The sequence below is a fragment of the Zootoca vivipara genome, chromosome 6, assembly GCF_963506605.1.
Source record: "Zootoca vivipara chromosome 6, rZooViv1.1, whole genome shotgun sequence".
Taxonomy (NCBI): domain Eukaryota; kingdom Metazoa; phylum Chordata; class Lepidosauria; order Squamata; family Lacertidae; genus Zootoca; species Zootoca vivipara.
Window position 1 is genome coordinate 32,777,093 of NC_083281.1, and position 19,909 is coordinate 32,797,001.

The following is a 19,909-nucleotide window of genomic DNA, read 5'->3' on the forward strand; positions in this document are numbered from 1 at the left end:
ACCAGTTTTCCACTTCTGTCGCAGCTCAAGAACAGCATTTTCCACTTGGCCGTGTGGCTGGATAAATCTTGACACGGGCAGTGGAGTGCCTAGTTTGTGCCACTGTACGAGCGTTCCCACTTGCCTCTCCAGCTTCCTTCTCCCCTTACCCCCAGCCTCTGGATGGCAGTGGATTCGCTCTGGCACTACCAGTTCCGGATTATCATGTTGGGGGACTCCACCGTGGGAAAATCGTCTCTCCTGAAGCGCTACGCCGAAGGGGTCTTCCTTGAGTCCATGAATCAAACTGTGGGTGTGGATTTTTATGTTCACTTCCTGGAGATTGAGCCTGACCTGCGCATCAAACTACAGTTTTGGGATACAGCTGGGCAAGAGCGGTTCAGGTGAGTTTAGAATGGAAGTTTTATCTGTAGAAAGGAGAGAGAAATGAAAAGGTGAGATGACAACCACCTTCAAGTTGTTGAAGGGCTTTCACATGAGATGATGGGGAACTTGTCCAGCAGTGGGGAAAAGAACTTGGCGGTAAGGAAAAGAATAGGTATGTAAAAAATCCTAGGTGCCAAAATCAAAGTTTGGGACAAGTATTCTATTGTGAGAGAGATCAAATCACAAAATATGCAGCAAAGTAAAGTGTGGAAATTTAGGCTTTTAAAATACGTTGCTGCAAATTTATTCCAAAGTTCTCCTCTTCCCCAGTGTAGAAAAATACCACTCATTTGGTAAATAAAAAATGGTTTACTTCCAAACTCTCCAAAAGTCAGATTAATGTGCTTTTCCATACAGCATTCAGAAAAGTTGCACAGGCAGTGGAACTTGGCTTAGTCACAGTGGTGAAAGTTCCTAAATTAATGGTCTATGAACTCAAGAAAGGCTTGTCAGAGCCATGAGCTCTGAGCAACCAGTTCAGACCTCTTTACATGCTGAGCTTCTCAGGTAGACTGAGGTACAACACTAGGCTTGACTACCTCCCAAGGTGAGGGGGAGTGACCCTAGATAAGCCTGGCAGAACCCCTTCATGCATCAATTAAACTTAAGCATGTTGGTTATATGAGGCTGGTTTTCACATGTCGCTGAATACAATTCCCATCACTTGGAGTCCAACAACATCTGGTGGGTTACAGGTTCCCCATTATCTTGTCGTTTTCCTTATGGCAAAAAGTCTGATTTGGGGGATTAAGCAAGTTTTGTTGTGCAGTACCTCCCAACCAGCTATAATTGTGCAACCTGAATTTGTTCATTTGCGACTGAATCACCCCAAAGTCCAAGGTGTGCTGCAGACATACGCCAGCTATATATATGAGTAACTCCTCATTCTGTAGACTCAATTCTGATTAAATAGGAGGGGTTCCTCCCTTTCCTGAAAGGCGTTTCTATTTGCATTTCCTTCTTCTGTCTCATAAAACAGCTGTTTGTGAAAGATTTTGTTGGACTCATGAAGACTCATTTCCATCTGGCATATATTTTAATGCTGCTTTCAATAACGTTTTAATGCAATTTTGTTAACTAACTTTGTCACTAAGATAATAATTAATTAATGCTGTAATTATTTAGGTAATTTACACATCCGACATAAAATGACTCAGGATGGTATCCAATGCATTTATTCCATTAGCTCAAGCCTAAATTGATGTGCTATAGAATTGTAGAGTTGGTAGGGACCCTGAGAGAAACTTAGTCAAAGCCCCTCAAATGCAGCAACAAGTTGCTTCTGATACAAGCCTTGGACATCAGTAACCAAACTATGTGTATCTGACGAAGTGTGCATGCACACGAAAGCTCATACCAAAATAAAAACTTAGTTGGTCTTTAAGGTGCTACTGAACTCAGACCAACACGGCTACCTACCTGTAACTCAAACTATGTAACTCCATCAATAACTTATGCGGTAATATTGTTTACTATATATTCCAATATTCAGCAAATGAATTCCAACTTAATTTCTGGAATTGGCCAAGCTGCCTTGCCCTTCTTAGGTGAGTTTAACAATACACAATGTGTTCCAAAACTAATTCAATCCATCTTTCATCTTAGGCCTTGTGTTCTCTTCCATTCACAACCCTCTTCTGTCCAAAGCAACATACTATGCCAATAAAAATTAAAAACACTAAGCCAGAATAAGGTAAAAAGGTAAAGGACCCCTGGATGGTTAAGTCCAGTCAAAGGAGACTATGGGGGTGCAGCGCTCATCTCGCTTTCAGGCCAAGGGAGCTGACATTTGTCCACAGACAGCTTTCCAGGTCATGTGGCCAGCAGGAGTAAACAGCTTCTGGCATAACAGGACACCTGGACAGAAACCAGAGCACCTGGAAACGCCGTTTACCTTCCCACCACCACAGCGGTACCTTTTTATCTACTTGCACTGGCATGTTTTTGAACTGTTGGGTTGCCAGGAGCTGGGACAGAGCAACCGGAGCTCACCCTGTCGCGGGGATTTAAACTGCCAACCTTCTGATTGGCAAGCCCAAGAGGCTCAGTGGTTTAGACCACAGCGCCACCCACGTCCCCAGTATATAATGCTCTAAGATGGTTGATTGTATGAAGGTGACCCAAGTGAGAATGAGTTTCCTTCTTTGCGTTTCCTGTCTTAGGTCCGTGACGCGTTCCTATTACCGCAACTCCGCTGGAGGTGTGCTGGTGTTTGACCTGGCCAACAGAGCATCCTTCGAAAGCATCCGGAAGTGGCACCAGGAAGTGATGGACACGGTGAAGCCTCACCACATGGTCTTTGTGCTGGTTGGGCACAAGAGTGACTTGGAGGCCGAGAGGAAGGTTGGACAAAAGGAGGCGGAGAAACTGGCCACTTTGCTGGAGGCCAAGTACATTGAGACGTCTGCAAAGAGCAACAGGAACGTGGGGGAGGCTTTCCAGATCTTGACGCTGGCAATATACGAGGCTCTGAAAAGCGGGAAAATGAGACCCAGCGAACAGTGGGATGGGGTGAAAAGCAAACTGCCACCCTTGGCACAGCCTGAGGCCCAGGCACAGGAAGGGGGCAAGAAATGTTCCTGCTAGCAAATGGCAACTGCCTCTGGGAAAGTGCATGGGCCCTTTTGTACAATAACCCATGCCTGATGCCCATGAGCCATTTATCTAGAAAGCAATGAAGGCTACAAAAAGGATTTTATAGGCTGGTGTATTCCCTTTCGTTATTGCTCACCTATGGGAGAGTAAAATCCTTGCAGAATGAAGGCAGAGAACATTGATCTGAGGCTCCCTTTGGCACACTGACAATTACTGCAACATATACCTTTCATTTCTGCACCTACCGTGTTTCCCCTTTTTTAAGACACCGTCTTATAACATTTTTTCATCAAAAAAACACACGGTGTCTTATTTTCAGGGGATGTCTTAATTTTTTAATTATGTTTTTATGGTACCTTAAGGCCTCCTTGGCCGGGCCGGGCCGAGGGCTCGGGGTGCTGCTGGGTGCTCTGCATGGTGCTGCTGGGCGCTCTGCGCAGCAGCAGCAGGTTCCAGGCACCGAGGTGACAGGTCGCTGGCTCTTTGCTCTGCCCAGCGCTGCCGGGCGCTCGGCGCTGCGGAGCGCTCCGCCCTGCAGCCGCCGATTCCAGCGGCGGGGCGGCAGGTCTCCTTGGCCGGGCCAGGAAGAGGCCAGGCCGCTGGCTCGGCGCTCCGCCCGCTGCAGGGCGCTCCGAGCACTCGGCGCTGCGGAGCGCTCCGCTCTGCAGCCGCCGATTCCGGCGGCGGGGCAGCAGACCTCCTCGGCTGGGGCAGGAAGAGGCCAGGCTGTTGGCTCGGCGCTCCGCCCGCTGCAGGACGCTCCGAGCGCTCGGCGCTGCGGAGCGCTCCGCCCTGCAGCCGCCGGTTCCAATGGCGGGGCGGCAGGTCTCCTCGGCCGGGCCAGGAAGAGGCCAGGCCGCTGGCTCGGCGCTCCGCCAGCTGCAGGGCGCTCCGCGCACTCGGCGCTGCGGAGCGCTCCGCTCTGCAGCCGCCGATTCTGACGACGGGGCGGCAGACCACCTCGGCTGGGGCAGGAAGAGGCCAGGCTATTGGCTCGGCGCTCCGCCCGCTGCAAGGCTCTCCGAGCGCTCGGCGCTGCGGAGCGCTCCGCCCTGCAGCCGCCGATTCCGGCGGCGGGGCTGCAGGCCTCCTCAGCTGGGCAAAAAAAGAGAAAGAGGCTAGGCCGCTGGCTCGGTGCTCCGCTCTGCAGCCGCGGCAGGCCGATCCTATGCGGAGCGAACCTTTATCTGCCCGCGCTTCAGCATGCGGGACCCGGGAGACGCTGCAGCGGGGAGAAACTAACTAAAACAACAACAGGGGGACGAAGAGCGTGCGGGGTGGCAGCAGTAGCGGAGGTGGCGATAGCGAGGCTGGCCACCCTCAGGAGCTCTATCCAGGGCCGTCTTAGGTATGGCTTATTTTCGGGGTGTGGCTTATATTTCTCATATGCTTGAAAATCCTGCTACGTCTTATATTATGACTACGTCTTAAAAAGGGGGAAACACGGTACCACACATTTCTGGAAATATTATTTGTACCTGCTCTACCTGGTTTCAACCTTGCTCCACCCATCTATTGCTCCCCCACCACATACCCCAAACTCTTGCCATCTCCTGTTTTTACCTCTGCTGCGGAAGAGGCTGGCTTGAAATGTGTGGAGGTATTATGGACCTCCTCTCCCTGAAAAGCTTGCCTAAACTGTAATCATGTTAGCTCACCGCCTGATTTGTGAACACCTGCATTAACCTATCCTCTTTGGCTGATCAGTTTGAGAACTCTTGATACACTTTCATCACCTGTTTTTAGGAGGAAATAACATCGGTGCCTAATATTCTACAGAAGACCTGTGGGTACAAGTAAACACTATTTCAAATTCACTTTCTCTACTCCTGTTGTCCCAAGGAGATGCCTTAAGGGGATAAGGAAAATGACGGGGCTTTTATAGTCGCACAGACAATATGACTTGGGTAATGAGCAAACTTCCAGGTTAATCAGAAGTCTTCTTCACAGTGGTATGAAAAATGAAGATGGCACAACCTGCCACATACAAGAGTTTTGGATGGAATGGGAAGAGGTGCTTTGGAGAATTAGGTTCAATCATGCTTAGTGCAAAGAGACAAGTTGCATGTTGTGGAAGAGGCCAGTGAATGCCACCCCACTGATAATACAAAAGCAACCATTCATATCTGTCTCAAGCACTAATTGAAACACATGGGTTCCTTGTAAGGTAGAGAACAGAAATAAAGGAAAACGCAGCAATCTTTATATTTGCAGAACTAGATTATCAGTTTTAGGTGGTAGGCTGGGTAAAGTGCTGTTAGAAGCAAAGTTTGGAAGTGTTAGCAGGTGGTTGGAGGGTATTGTCTCCCATAGGTAAAAGCCCAACCCTGTGGGTAAAAGGTTATCTCCTACAGATCCCCTGCTGCACAGCAAAATTCAGGCATCCCCCCCAAAGCAGACAATAATGTCAAGCAGGCATCTGAATTATGATAAAAGCCATTCCCAGTCAGACTTCAGAATTATTTGATAGCACCTGCCTTCTTGTCAGTGCAAATGTTCCCTTGCCTGTAGGCTGTAGGAAATTCCCCATTATTAAGCACAGGGGTTGGCAAGGTTTACCTTGCCCGGGTTGGTTCACTCCAGCAGAGATTCTTCCGTGGGCCAGATTGCACGTGCACATGAGCGATTGCGATTTCCGGCGTCTGCACCAATGCGATCTCCGGCACCATGGAAGTGAGTCTCTGTGCCGGTTTAGCGCAGCGCACGGGAACTCACCAAGCGGGTGGCTCGGTTTGGGGGCAGCTCGTGGGCCAGTTAAACGACCCCCGTGGGCCGCTTGTGGCCAATCAGCCTTAGGTTGCCAACCCCTGATCAAGCAAATATGTTGCATTTATAGATGACTTAACAGGGAACAACAACAAAACACACCATTTTGGAACCATGGTAGCAATGTCAGATCAACAGTGCATAGAAAAGGTGGTGGTGGAGACAACATGTTGGAGAACACTCTGTTGTAAAGAGCTGGTTGTTCCAAAACTAAGGTTGATGCACATTTGGGAGCAGGCAACATTGGACCTACATCTGAGCAATTGTATAGTTTCAGCCTTTATTACATATTTACAATGCTAAAGGCTGTATAAACTGCCGGGATGCTAAATTCTGCACTTTATGATGCTGCTATACAATATGCAGAGGCCCTGCTAATATGTCAGTTCTTAAGGAAACTGTACACTCAGTAATCCAATTTAATGGCTGGTGGTTCAAATTCTTAGGCTTGTATCCAATGTTAGTCTATAGCTAATGCAAGATGGAGCTAAAGGAATCTATTCTACACGTGGCTACTCAAAGTAAACCCACTGAAATTAATGGACAAGAACAAACTTAGGTCCATTACTTTCAGTGGGTTTACTCTGAATTGAACCTAGTTGTTTACAATCCTCAGATTCAAACGTTTCCACTATTTTCGATGGTTTCCCAAGAGATAAACCATACACAACACTTCAATTATAATAGAAAAGGTTAAGAATAGGCTCTGAAGCATCATTTTCATTTTGCCAATGCCATTTATTGTATTCGGTACACACAGTCTCATCCAGAGAGCTGCATTTATCATCTCGCCATCTTTACTTGAAAGAGCATCAGCAGAAGCCACAGTGAGGACTTGAGTTTGCAGGTGCATTTATTTCATGTGGGGGGAGGGAAAATCTACCTTTCTGCATATGTGATACTGGGAAACCCACCTATTCACAGATGGCATGTCCAAACTGCATTCTTCTGGATGGTTTGCAGTTTACACACTTAGCGGACATACGCTTGAAGCAGGCGGCCTCCTTTACTGTTGGGTTGCGAAAAAGCATCTTATAGGAGAAAATCAAGACCACACACTTGAATTACATGTAGCCTATTTCTGATATACTACCCAATTGAAGGTATTACATGAAGCAGGGCCTCAAATTTATTTTTTTGGACAGTGATACAGTTGGTTTGAGTTCTGTTGACCTTCTATAAATGGATTTGGGCTAGTTCACAATACTTTGCCAGTGCAAGCTTACGGCAACACATGTTAATTTCTCTATACCCCATTGCACATGGCAGTTATAAGGGGTTGCATTCAGTTAACTTTTACTTGAGTACACCCACTGAAGTTAAAGGGCATGACGAGGTCCATTAATTTCAACGGCGCTACTTTGAATACAACCCAAGCTGTAATATCCAATACATGCATATGCAATGGGAAACAATGATTCTGCAGCTTATGGTGAAAAGCCCATGTGCTAGCTTCATCAAAAACTATAGAAAAAACAGGTGTTGGTCTGATGTAGTCGAAACAAAATAAAAAAATTCCTTCCAGTAGCACCAGAGACCAACTAAGTTTGTCATTGGTATGAGCTTTCATGTGCATGCACACTTCTTCAGATATTTCCGTGTGCATGCACACAAAAGCTCATACCAATGACAAACTTAGTTGGTCTCTAAGGTGCTACTGGAAGGAATTTTTTAGTTTATAGAAAAAACAGTTCATCCGTGCAGAAAAATAGCAGCATGTGAAACATTCGGGATAAGGAAAACAGCAGCAGCTATTGGGCCAAGTGCTTAGAGGTTTAGGTGGCTAGTGGGGAGGGTCAGGATGTACTGATTTCTTGAAGAGGAAAAGTTTACTGAGGCAATACTGCAATGCCTTTTGACTTCCGAGGCCCGTTGTGCCAGATGGGGATGACAATAAAATAAACATGCCCTTGTCATTGGTTGTTTAATGGCGAAGATGCTTTCAAGTGATGCAATACATAAAATAACTGCCGCCAATTTTCCAGCAAAGATTCTTCCCACTCCCCACCCCCCTCTGCCTCCTTGGTGCAATTTCAGAATTCATTTTGGATTGTTTAGGCATATGCCTCAGTTGGATTCCGTTTGGACTGCTAATCCCATGGCGAAACAAAAGGATGGATTGTTTTCACAAATGGAGATTTAGTCTTTTTGAACAAGGGTTTAAAAGAACAAATAACATGCTGGAAGATTCCTAATGGCTCATGCTACAAAGGCAAGCATTGTGGTTTTATTAACTGATGCCATTTTTTTCCCTTTTAACGGAAAGCACTAAATTGTATGCTACCTGGGGCAAAGTGCATGAAAAATCTTGAAAAACAGGGAACATTAACATACTTGTTTATTACCGTAGTCTAAATGAGTGGAGAACCTGCATAAAAAGGGAAAGCGTCTATAGCCACTGCTGGATGGCTTAATGAAAACCTGTTATGCACACACAGAGAGAACACAAAAAGTGTAGCTTGTGTGGTCAGTGGTGGCTTGTTCATTACTTCAGAACACAGGCAGTGCAACGCTTCTGTTGCTACAGCTCAACCTATCAAAGAGGAAGTGAGGAAGGAGGGCAGTTTTTCAGCAAGTGAGGAGCTTCAGAAGCAACAAACCAACAAACCAAAACAAAACACAAGTCTGAGGCAACAGTTTTGCACCAATTTTGATTTTCAGCCGGAGTTGTGCTTTTGGTATTGGAACACTCACTGAAAGCAAAGTATTCTGGCAAGTATTCTCAATTATATTTTTCTCCCAGTAACAGAAGAGATAGGAGGCAAGCCAATTGTTGTATGAGCACAGATTGATATCTGGGCTCTGGATACTGAGGACTGTTCTCTTCACAAGACAGATGCTGCCAGTTTAATAATAATAATAATAATAATCTCTCTGTGTTGGGAACTGTACCAACGCTTTCCAACAGAACCACCATCCGCACAGAACTTCACAGATATTTTGCTATGCAGTGGGTGTCCATTGCATCCTTAAGAGTTAAAGGGACTTGCAAGGTGGACCATATTGGAATTTAGAAGAGGAAAAAGAGATGTTTGCTTCGAACAACCTATAATGAACAGCCCTCTCTCTGGCTCTTGCCCTGATGCCCTTTGTTTTTTTCGCAACCCGTGCCAATACTGCGACCTAGTTTCAGAGTCATAATGTCTTTGCTCATAAAACAAATCAAAATATCTATAAACAGCAACATTACAAAGAGTAAGAGGGAAATGAAAAAAAGAAAACAAATCCTCTATAGCTGTTTCTAATACTGTTCCCCAAAATACCAAAATATTCTGTCCGTTGGACAACCACTTACACCATAAATCACTCTGAAGGCAGAAAATAAAGTCTGTGTGTTTCAAGATACATTGTGTTCTCTTGGGGAAATATGTTGTGGGGTAGGGGTGGGGAGGGGAGGAGGCAGGGCCTAACGACTTTTGGCAGGTCTCCCCTCAAAGTCAGATATTGCCGCACAGTTAAAAGGTACGCTTCTCTGCAAAGCCTTAAAAAAGAATCCCACGGATGACGTCATGGGTACTCCACAGCTTGAGATGGATTTCCCGCCCAGAAGAGCCATTTTAATCTCCCTGCCATTCCCAAGCATTATTTCTTCGTTGTTTTGCGGATCAGCGCCATCCTCTGAAAAGAGAGAAGAAAAAGAACAGCGAAAATCAGGAAAATGGACCATCAGCAAGCTTCAGTGGAAGGTAGATTATTTTGGGCCCAGAAAACTATTTCCACTCACCTGGCCACCATAGTATCCAAATACCTCAATCACATAACTAATCCGCTTAAGAGTCAAAATGAGGTATGGCTGCATTTCCGTATCAGCTTTTTTAAATTAAAAAATAGCAGCTGTTGGAGGGTCCTCAATCTGAATTGTGACCACAGTGGAGGAAGGTTTGATTCACCCCTTTTCCTAATGAACACTGCTCTGCATACTCTAGCTTTTATTACTCCTACAGGATGAAAAATATAGAGGTGCACATACTTTGTTTCCTTTGAGGACAAACAGCAGCTTTAGTAGGGAGGGGATCCATCTCAGTCAGGAACTGTGCAGGGAAAAGATGAACCTGTACCTGATATGTTGCAGTCCTGACTCAGATGAGGCGCCCTGCTAGTTTGTGTTTTTAAGTTAAGAGATGGAAACACATTTCTCTCTCTCTCTCACAAACACACACACACGCAGAAAGGGAATGTGGACATTAGAAAGTACAGTATAAACACCTGTTTTCTCTCCTCTCACTGACATGTTTGGTTTATCTGATGCCATTTACCTCCAGATTCTGGCTGCAACACCTTCCTTACCTGTTTGTGAGCTTCTGTAGTGCAGGCTTTTTTATATGGCCTGATTTCTTCAGAACCAAAACCTGGGATCCACATATTCCACTGCCGCTCTACATCAAAGAATAGGGCATGGGTGGAGGGGATGAGAAAGAGAGGTAGAGGAAACAAGAGTTAAGGGGAAATATTTATCGATTCAATCATGTAAGCAGAAATCATTGTCTGGTTTCTAAGAACTGGAACAAAGTGAGAAATGAAAAAATAATCCTGTTTTGGCAGGAGTTCTGTTTCTCTGCATTTTAGGGATTTCTTTGCATTAGGACAAATTCCAAGGGGACACTTCTGAATTGCATGTGACAGCAATTCCCTTGGTGCAGGGATTCACTACAGGCTATTTTCTGCACACCCTAACACATGGAGGAAGACTGCAGTAGCCTGACTGGCTTGGTGAACAGTTATACATGAAAGGCTCACTACACGGGGAAAGTAGGCACATACAGCCACCTATAGCAGCCTTCATGAAACAAACAACTCATGCACTGGCACTCACCAAGATGCAACTGGACATCTTTCACTTCCAAAGTGTTGGACTTGCGATGCCGTGCAAGCTGGCAGGCAGCTGTCACAACGCTTTCAATGAAGTCGTCAGCGATCTGCAGCAGCATCTGTCAAAAACAGTGAAGCACCAAGCACGTTAGTGATGGGTTTCGGCATGAGATATAACAATGCGTGAAATGATATTTAACTTCAGAAGCTTCACATTCTTCCAACAAGTAATCACCATCCCCAGTGACTTTACATCAAGGAAAACCACTTTGTTTCCTAACTGATCAGATTGAACCAGTGGCACTGTTCAACTAAGGATGAGCTCGGGCAAGTACCAAGGGGTCTGAGATTATTCAGGACTAGGGATACATGCAGCTCATTTCCCCCCGAAAGCCTACCTCCTCCACATCTTCATCCAGTTGTTCATTTGGATCCACCTCTCTGACAAGATCCTGTAGTTTCTTCTTAGTTAAGATCTGGGGCAGGGGAAAGAGATCACCAACATTAGTACAGTTCAACCAGGTCAATGGGCACCAAAGAGACAAAAGGAGATGGTGCCCATCTAATATTCATGGGGAGGGAATTCCAAAAGGCAGGTGCTACAACACTCAAGGCCCAATTCCTACATTGTGTGCAATGGACCTTCTGGATGGTATCACCTGCAGAGCACACATAGACTGGGCATGTAAGGAGTGAGGTTATCTTCAGGTATCCTAGTCCCAAGCTGCATAGGCCTCTATACACCGGAACCAGCACCTTGAACTTAGCCTGGCAGCTAACTGGCAGCCAGTGCAATTCTTTCAACAGCAGGGTAACATATTGGCAATGCCCTGCCTTAGTGAGCAGTCGAGTTGCCACATTTTGCACTAGCTGCAGCTTCTGGATCAACCTCAAGTTTAGCCCCACATAGAGCACATGGTTCTAAACCTAAAACTCAAGCTTTTATTCATTTCAAGTCACAAGATGGAACAGGGAGATTTTGGCAACTCTTGGGCATGCTCAGAAGCAGCCAACCAATGTTATTTTTCAACCTCACCTTACCCCACTCACTTTCCCAGTATCGCCAGTGCCATTACCTGGTTGCTTTCAGGACTGAGGCGCCCGCCACTGCTAGGGGTCCCTGGCATCTTCGCCACAGTGGTATTGTTTGCCATGGAGCTATGTGGAGGGGTGCTGGCTGGTTCTGGCTTGATTGAGGAGAAGTTGGATAAATTGATCAAGGTAGATGGGCCAAACTGGTTCATAATCTGCTGAGCTTTAGCCTTCAGATCATAGAGCTTGTCCAGATCTTGCTTCTTCTTGGGATTGTGTGGGCCCAAACCAATCAGCTGAAGAAGATACAAATCCCAGGGTTGAAATGAGGAGGAAGAGAAGACAGAGGCGATTGAACAAATTACCAATTTTAGAACAATTCCCAGCAGATTGGATCTCGGATATTCAAAGCCTTTGGAAGAACAGGTTTTCTGCAGCGGCTGAAAAAACACCTTAACTATGTCACCATCAGTCCTTTTTTTCTGGGGGTATGCAGGGCAACGCGTACCCCAAAACATTGTGTGAATCTAAGTTTATTGAAGCTGAGGCTCCAATACTTTGGCCACCTCATGAGAAGAGAAGAATCCTTGGAAAAGACCCTGATGTTGGGAAAGATTGAGGGCACTAGGAGAAAGGGACGACAGAGGACAAGATGGTTGGACAGTGTTCTCGAAGCTACGAACATGAGTTTGACCAAACTGCGGGAGGCAGTGCAAGACAGGAGTGCCTGGCGTGCTATGGTCCATGGGGTCACGAAGAGTCGGACACGACTAAACGACTAAACAACAACAACAAAGTTTATCCTAATTGAAGGGAAGTAATTCAATATGATTAGGAAAATGAGAGTACCCCTAAACATTTTTAAAGAAAAAAAACCACTGGTCACCATTATGTCACCCCATGGGAAGCTTTCAAGGCCTGAGTTCTGTGAGAGCTTTAATGCAAACCAAGTATCAGATCACAACGTGGAAATCTGAGCACAAACTGTGTTTGTGGGTGATCAGAAGCACTTCCCCAGACACTTGGATCTGACACTTGGATCTAATAAGAACTTCCCTCTCTCCTCCTAGGGACCCCTGACCATTAGGTCCAGTCGTGACCGACTCTGGGGTTGCGGCGCTCATCTCGCAATATTGGCTGAGGGAGCCGCCGTACAGCTTCCAGGTCATGTGGCCAGCATGACTAAGCTGCTTCTGGCGAACCAGAGCAGCACATGGAAACGCCGTTTACCTTGCCGCTGTAGTGGTACCTATTTATCTACTTGCACTTTGATGTACTTTCAAACTGCTAGGTTGGCAGGAGCTGGGACCGAGCAATGGGACCTCACCCCATCGTGGGGATTCGAACCACTGACCTTCTGATCGGCAAGCCCTAGGCTCTGTGGTTTAACCCACAGTGCCACCCTAGATTGCACAGAAAGCAACTGTGAGGCACTTGATGACCACTGGTGTCCGGAGATGTGCGTTTGTAGTTCTTGGACAACTTTTGATTATGCATAGGAATCTTCCACACCTGTCGTTTTGATAGTTCTAAGAGAAAAGTGCTAAAGGGAAAACTCCTGTTATATAGTCTGCTATAGATGAAAGCCAGTAATCTAACTAAAGGATGCTGTACACTTGTTTCAAACTTGATATTTAGCTTCCTAGAGCTTGACATTTCCCCCAAATAATACAGATTGGGATATGTTATGTTTATACTTCCATTACGGACTACATTATGGAAATGGACCGTGTTTATCAATCCACGGTTCCACCTATTAACCTCCAATATCCATTTTCTTAAACCCACCAGTGGCAAAGATACCTTAGGGCTACAGTTAAGTGGCAGCATTTCTCTGGGAATGTTTCTTCTCTTTGGTTCTCTCCAAAAATAGACAAAGGGCTTCGTCCAGGATAAGTTAGAAGTACTGTACTTATTTAAGCCATGACTAATTTATCCCATTGATTCCACCTGGAGCTAGCCTAGTCTGAATTCCAACCAAAATCTGTTTTCTGATCGTTCCAAAACATTCAAGACGCAACATCAAATTTCAAGGAATCTCTTTTCGGAATCTTTCAACATCCAGACTATAATGCTATTGGCTTGTGTGTTCAGTTCAGACCACTCAGCAGCAGCAGCTTGTTACCAATCAACACAGCTGCAGAAAATATTTTAAAGAGGTAAACATTACCAACGTCTCAAGAATCAAAAATTAACCTTTCTTGAACCTTAATATACAGGCGATTAGCATGCTATTTTACCATATGCAGTTATTTTAATTCTTATGCATTTTGCTTAAAATTGTAATCCAACAATGACGCCAACGTCGCATCAAAACACAAACCATGCTGAACACGGACTACCCAAGATGCAAGGAAGTCAATATGAAGGAAACGGAAACCACGCTTCATTATTTTTTTAAAGAGCAAATTCTCTGTTAGTACAGTATTAATCCACACAAGAATTAATACAAAGGCTGCAATTGAAATGCTTCATTCCACCTTATAACCATGTATTCAATACAATAAGGGTTGAAAGGTAATGTAAACTTAAGTTGTTTGTTTGTTTGTTTTTTAAGCTTCACCCAGAACAAATCCTTAACCTTGTGCTACAACAGGTTTGCTGATAAAAATAGCCTGCCCAGAGGGAGGAAAAAGGATATATGCCTGGGAAAGGCAAGGCTCAGTGCCAGATGAACTTCAGGGGCTCATAGCCTGTAAATTAACCACTAGCAGATTCACACCTTTATAGATTAGTAACTGCAACAGCCAAGGCTTTGTTTGTATGTTGACAGGCCCATGAAGCCACAATTGCTCATTCCACTTTTGTTTACACTAGATAATAGATATTGTTACTCTGTCATAGAAATTGGCACTGTTGTCGAAGTTGCTGAACTACAACTCCCATCAGCCCCAGCAAGCATGGCTCCACACATTTCTGCACACATGGTAGATATACTTAGAAGTTGTTTCCTCTTCAAGCAGCTGGCAGATGCACATAAAGGCCCTTCAAAGTATGGGAGAATTCAACTTTTAAAATGAAGGTAGTTCTCCTATCATCTCAGCAATGGATGCAACCTTTGCTTTCAATCCTTACTTTCAGGACACCCAGCTCTTGCTCTCTCATACTGTATTTTAGCCAGTCTTTCTACATTCCTTCCTTTTCTTTTCATTCTGCTGCCTCCTTTTGACAAATCCACTGTGCTCTTTTCTGATACCTGGCACTGCACTGCTTTACTTCTTGAATCTCCTTCTGCAGCGGTGGGGAATCTTTTTCAGCCCAAGATCCATTCCAGCCAGGTTTTGGCACTGAAATGGACTTGGTCACACTGACTGATTACCTCTATCAGAAGAGACAGGGGAAACATGACCCTGTTGGTTCTCCTTGACCTCTCAGCAGCTTCTGGCACCGTTCAGAATGGTGTTCTTTTGGAATGATTCGGGGCGGGGGGGGGGGGAAGTTGGAGGTACTATGTCACACTAGTTTAGTTCATACCTACAGGGAGCTACCAAAAACAGTAGTAGTATATCGTTGTTTGGCACCTTTTGAACCATGGTGTCCCACAAGGGTCTAACCCAGGCATCCCCAAACTGCAGCCCTCCAGATGTTTTGGCCTACAACTCCTATGATTCCTAGCTAAGAGTACCAGTGGTCAGGGATAATGGGAATTGTAGTCCAAAACATCTGGAGGGCCAAAGTCTGGGGATGTCTGGTCTAGCCTACTGTATCTCCTTTGCTCTTTAACATCTACCTGAAACCACTGGGAGCTGTCATCTAGGGATTTGGAGTATGGTGCCATCAGCTGATGGCATGCAGCTCGATCTCTGCACTCCATTGGAATCAGGACAGACTGTGAAGATGTTGGGCAGGTGTCTGGAAGCAGTGGTAGAGTGGATTATCACTGCTGAATCCGGGTAAGAAGGAAGGGCTGCGGTTGGGTGGTTCCTGTGTCTAGGAATTAGGTATCTAACCTGTTCTGGGAGAAGTTGCACTCCCACTGAAGGATCAGGTTTAGTAGTCTGAGAGTCCTCCTGGATTCCAACTTGTCACTGGACTCTTAAGTGGCTTTTGTGGCCAAGAGTGCTTATGCCCAGCTCAGGCTGGTTTGCCAGCTGCAGCTATTCCTGGACCAGGATAGCCTGGCCTCTGTTGTCCATGCTCTAGTGACCTCCTGCTTGTATTGTAATGTGCTCTATGTGAGGTTTTTCTTGAAGATAGTCTGTAGGTTCCAACTACAGTAGTGAAAATCACAAAACCAACTAGGAGATGCATAACATTCCTCTGGGTAGGGGTCACCTGTAAAATGTTCCACATTCCTGTGCATCTCTATGGAGAAGAGTAACGCTGGCAGGAATAAACAGAAGTGAACAGGGAGATTGATTACTTCTTTATCAGGGAGGGATACAGCAATGATGCTGGAGAGAGATTCCAGCACTCAGTTCTACTAATTTTTGTCATCTTCTGGGAGACCATATTCACCAACCAAGCACACAAGACAGGATCATTTCCTACAAAGCATTTTCAAATCTTAATGGAAAAGGACAATGCACTCTTGTACACTTCAATTCTGGCACACAAGCAAAACTGAAAAGCCACAAGCCCACCTGCAGCTTCTCACCATGATGCCAGCATGCCATGTCCAGGTGAGTTCAAGCCAACCTACTTACAGCTATCTGAGTGTCTAGATCTTTAATTACATCAGAAACTGCTGTGGGACCATTGAATGGAGAGGCCATTTTCCACAAAAACCTCCTGCAAATAAACAGTAAGGGTTAACCTATACAGCCATTCTTCCCCTGCTGCAAATGCTTATACAATTCCCCCAGAGCATTTTACAAGCCATCACATCTCTCTCTCTCTCTACTGGTTAAAATGGATCTCTGTAGGCAATCTAACACAAAGTGAAGATCCCCTCCACGCAGGCCTTACATGGTACAGGTGCATTAATCTGCAATGGCTGGATGTATTACAGCACCGGTGTGAAAGCTCAGTGACCAATCCACTTGTTTATAATTAAGCATAGTGGGATAGGATTGTTGGCTGTGAAATGGAAAAATCACATCAGTTACAGACTTTTTAGGTGGTAAGCCACCATTCTCTCAGCTTCACCTCCCCCAATTTCAAATCTGATATACTGGGCTTCTTTACAAAACCTCAGAACAAAAATAGTGAAATCATGCAGATTAAGTGCTTGGACAATGGCATTTGTTTTCTTTAAGTGATTAAAAAATGTAAGGGAACACAGTCTTATAAGATGTTGGGAAAATATTAACTTTATGTCCCAAAATGCGGATTAGGATACCGAGAGAGTGAAGGTATGGATGCAGTGCTTAATTAAAATTGCATTGCAAAATGTTTGAGAACCTCATAGCAAAAAAAGGAGGGGGAGAAGGTTATGCTGTTAAATGAAACAAACAAATGAAATTATTCAAACTGCTATAAGCATTACTACTGCTATTATAATACAGTAAAGGAAAAATAGCGGAACAGGGATGGGCAACCTGTGGCCTTCTAGATGTTATTAGACTCCAACTACCATCAGAAAGGCCAGCAGCATTTCAAGGGCAATAGGTTCCCCAATCCTGATAAAGAATAAGAGCAGGTGTGCTCTCCAGAAAACTGCAAGACAAGAGCATAGGTGGGGCGGGGGAGAAGTAAGAAATATGTTGCTTTTTTAAGGAGACTCTGCAGATTCTACGGCAGTGGTGGGCAGAAAATAGATGACAATCTACTGGTAGTTCTCAGAGTCATTTGAAGTAGATCAGCAAGGATTTCTCTGACACACAGTTGCTTAACAATGACAACAAAAATAATTCCTCCTGTAAATCATACTTCTGAAAAGAACAACGAAGGGGAAGAGGATCCAGAGAAGATTTTTGTGTGGAGCGAACATGAGCTCATGTCTGTTTTGGTACAATTTTTTTATAAGGCTATATCTTTTGCACTTTGCTCTGGTTGCTAGATCTTAGGGTACCAGTGTAAAACAAATTAGATTCCACAAGCCTAAAGTCTGCCCACTCCTTTTTAATAGCAATGTTTTCCAATCTTATGTTTGTGCTTTAAAATTAATTTGTAATCAGCCACCTGGGAGCACACACTCCAACAGTCTCTATGTTGTGGAACTTGCATAATTTAAGCTTTTGGCAGAATAAATCCCTACTGATTTATGTCTATGTTGTTAGGAGTTTTCATTCTTCATAGTTAAACTCTCTTACCCTGGTTTTGGGGGTGGGGGTGGGAAGAAGCAGCATCTTGTTTCCAATGCCACATGAACGTATACAGGGACAGAAAGTAACTAGGCTGCACCACATTGACATCCCCAAAGCCTCTTCCCCGCCAATCTGGAGGTTTCCTAAATTGCAGCCATGCCTCACTTTAAGCAGGGCTCCCGCCACTGCCAATTGCCTGGGTCAACTTCCCATCACTCGGGAAGACTTCTCTGTTCCGGAGAAATGAGGCTTACTAAAAAGAGAGAAATAAGCATGAAATCTGATGCCACTTGTTCTTTCTCTTCTTGGCTAGTGTCATTTGGTATCAGTCACCATTGCTTTGAAGACATCGATTTGTTGCTGCATCTTATTATATTACCGTGTATAATCTCGCCCTCAGCGCGTGTATGTATATAAATATGAATGTGGCGAGCGCTCACATTTTGCCGGCCACCATAAAATGTCCCGAGTAAAAACAGACGGACGAAATATGCGCGTGTACATATATATTACACGCGCGCGCGCCGAGGAAAGTGTTTTAAAGCGCACGATGAATTAAAGTAGACCCTGTCAAGCGTCGGGAGGCCTGTTGTCAGGCGAAAGGAAAAGGGAGGAAGCGGGACATGGATAACGTATTTTGGCCGCTTCGTGCGCCCCGGAGGCAGCCCCCTCTCCGGAAGACCTTCAGAGTCAAGAGCTCTGCCTTACTTTCAGCGGGGAGCCGCCGCGGCCACCCGCCCGCCCGAACCGGGGCCCCCGCTCCGCTCACCGGCGCCTCGGCCGCCTACCCGGCCATTTCCCTCCTGCGAACCGCTCGACGCTTCCGACCGATTGCCGCCTTTCCTCCCTCACTGGGACGCCGCAATACAGCACTTCCGGGGTCACGACCCCAGGAGCCCCACGAGCCGCTCCAGGAAAGACGCTTGGCCCACACAGTGGCAGCCAATCGGCAAGTGCCTCCGTCTCCCTTTTTAAGATTGGGCCGCTTGGTCTCGTCTGCACATGCGCCGATGCTCCTTACGTTCCGAGGCTCTCTCGCCCCCGCTCTTTCTTGTTTGTGGCGAATTAAGGTCTGTGGCGCGCCCGCGCGCCCGCTGTCAAATCGTCTCTCTGTTTCAGCACCGCAGTGCGCAGGCGCACTTCGGCTGGGCCCTTATGGAGGGGAAGGGTGGGAAAAAGAAACGCGTTTACTATATGTACGGTAGGTGTTTTAATAGGCGGCCGCGGCGCCTTCTTGGTTCTCCATCCGAGAGCGCGTGGCGGGCTGCGCTTTTTTTTTTCTTAAGGTGAAGGGTGAGTGCCGTTTGTCTTGAGCAAGTATGATGGGGAAACGCGAGTTCGAATCCCAATGCTGCCTAGCCCACTTCACAGGGTTGTCGTGTAGATTTTTTTTTTAAGCACAGAAGAAATAAGTGTATAAGCAACCCTAAGTGCTTTGAAAAGAGGATGGTAAATGTGTAATAGAGTACAATGAGTCTGGAAAGTAATTGCAGTGGAGTTCAGGGGTTTGCAGTGGCATCCATGGTAATAGCAACCTCTCGCCCAGCCGACCGAGAACTGTCTGTGCACCCGCTCTACGCATCCCAGCTCAGGCAAACCTCAGCTGGGTTGTAGATCTCTCTCTGCAGCTTTGCAAGAACTACTGTAACGTCGCGATCCTAGCAGGCGCACTTACTTGGGAGTAAGCCCCATTGCCACATAGTTTCCAACTACTCCCCCGAGCAAACATGCGAGCACCCGCATGGCAAAAGTGCTGCGATTTCCGTTTGTACCGGTAGGGATAAGATTTTTCACTCCCTCTCAATAGCTCTAAATAAGGGTGAATCTTCTTTGCAGCTGCTGAAATGCAGGGTTCGGAAAGGTACCCAGAATGCACTGCCATTATTTGCATATGTATAGAAACGCGGGTATCGATAACTTTCTGCAGAAATACCGCTGGATATCGAGCAGGAGAGGCGGGGAGGGATCAAAGCGAACCTAAAGCCGCTGTGGCATTATGCCCTCCCCAAATATTATTGTGGTGCAATTTTGCTCGCTGTGACTTTTCGAGGCGTTTCGGGCAGCTGGGTAAGGTGTGAGCCTAAAGTCTTGTT

The 19,909-nt window shown here is 45.7% G+C and overlaps 2 protein-coding genes across 5 annotated transcripts; one reads left to right on the plus strand and one right to left on the minus strand.

Moving 5' to 3' along the window:
* The first annotated feature begins 21 nt into the window (after positions 1-21).
* LOC118087200 (ras-related protein Rab-39B) lies at positions 22-3,277 on the plus strand. The gene is made up of 2 exons (XM_035119628.2): positions 22-383; positions 2,589-3,277. The coding sequence occupies exons 1-2, from the start codon at positions 163-165 to the stop codon at positions 3,010-3,012; spliced, it is 645 nt and encodes a 214-aa protein (XP_034975519.1). The 5' UTR covers positions 22-162; the 3' UTR covers positions 3,013-3,277.
* A 3,227-nt stretch (positions 3,278-6,504) lies between these two features.
* TAF12 (TATA-box binding protein associated factor 12) lies at positions 6,505-18,821 on the minus strand. Of its 4 annotated transcripts, XM_035119626.2 has the most exons (7): positions 18,586-18,821; positions 16,275-16,359; positions 11,673-11,924; positions 10,995-11,072; positions 10,601-10,715; positions 10,075-10,163; positions 6,505-9,405 (listed from the first exon to the last, which is right to left on the minus strand). In XM_035119626.2, exons 2-7 carry the CDS (start codon positions 16,341-16,343, stop codon positions 9,370-9,372), a joined length of 639 nt encoding a protein of 212 aa, XP_034975517.1. In that variant the 5' UTR covers positions 16,344-16,359; positions 18,586-18,821; the 3' UTR covers positions 6,505-9,369. The 4 variants fall into 4 exon arrangements, with proteins under 4 accessions (XP_034975517.1, XP_034975516.1, XP_034975514.1 ...); XM_035119625.2 differs by lacking the exon at positions 16,275-16,359 and having other exon boundaries at positions 18,605-18,807; XM_035119623.2 differs by lacking the exon at positions 16,275-16,359 and having other exon boundaries at positions 18,586-18,807.
* Positions 18,822-19,909: the final 1,088 nt, after the last annotated feature.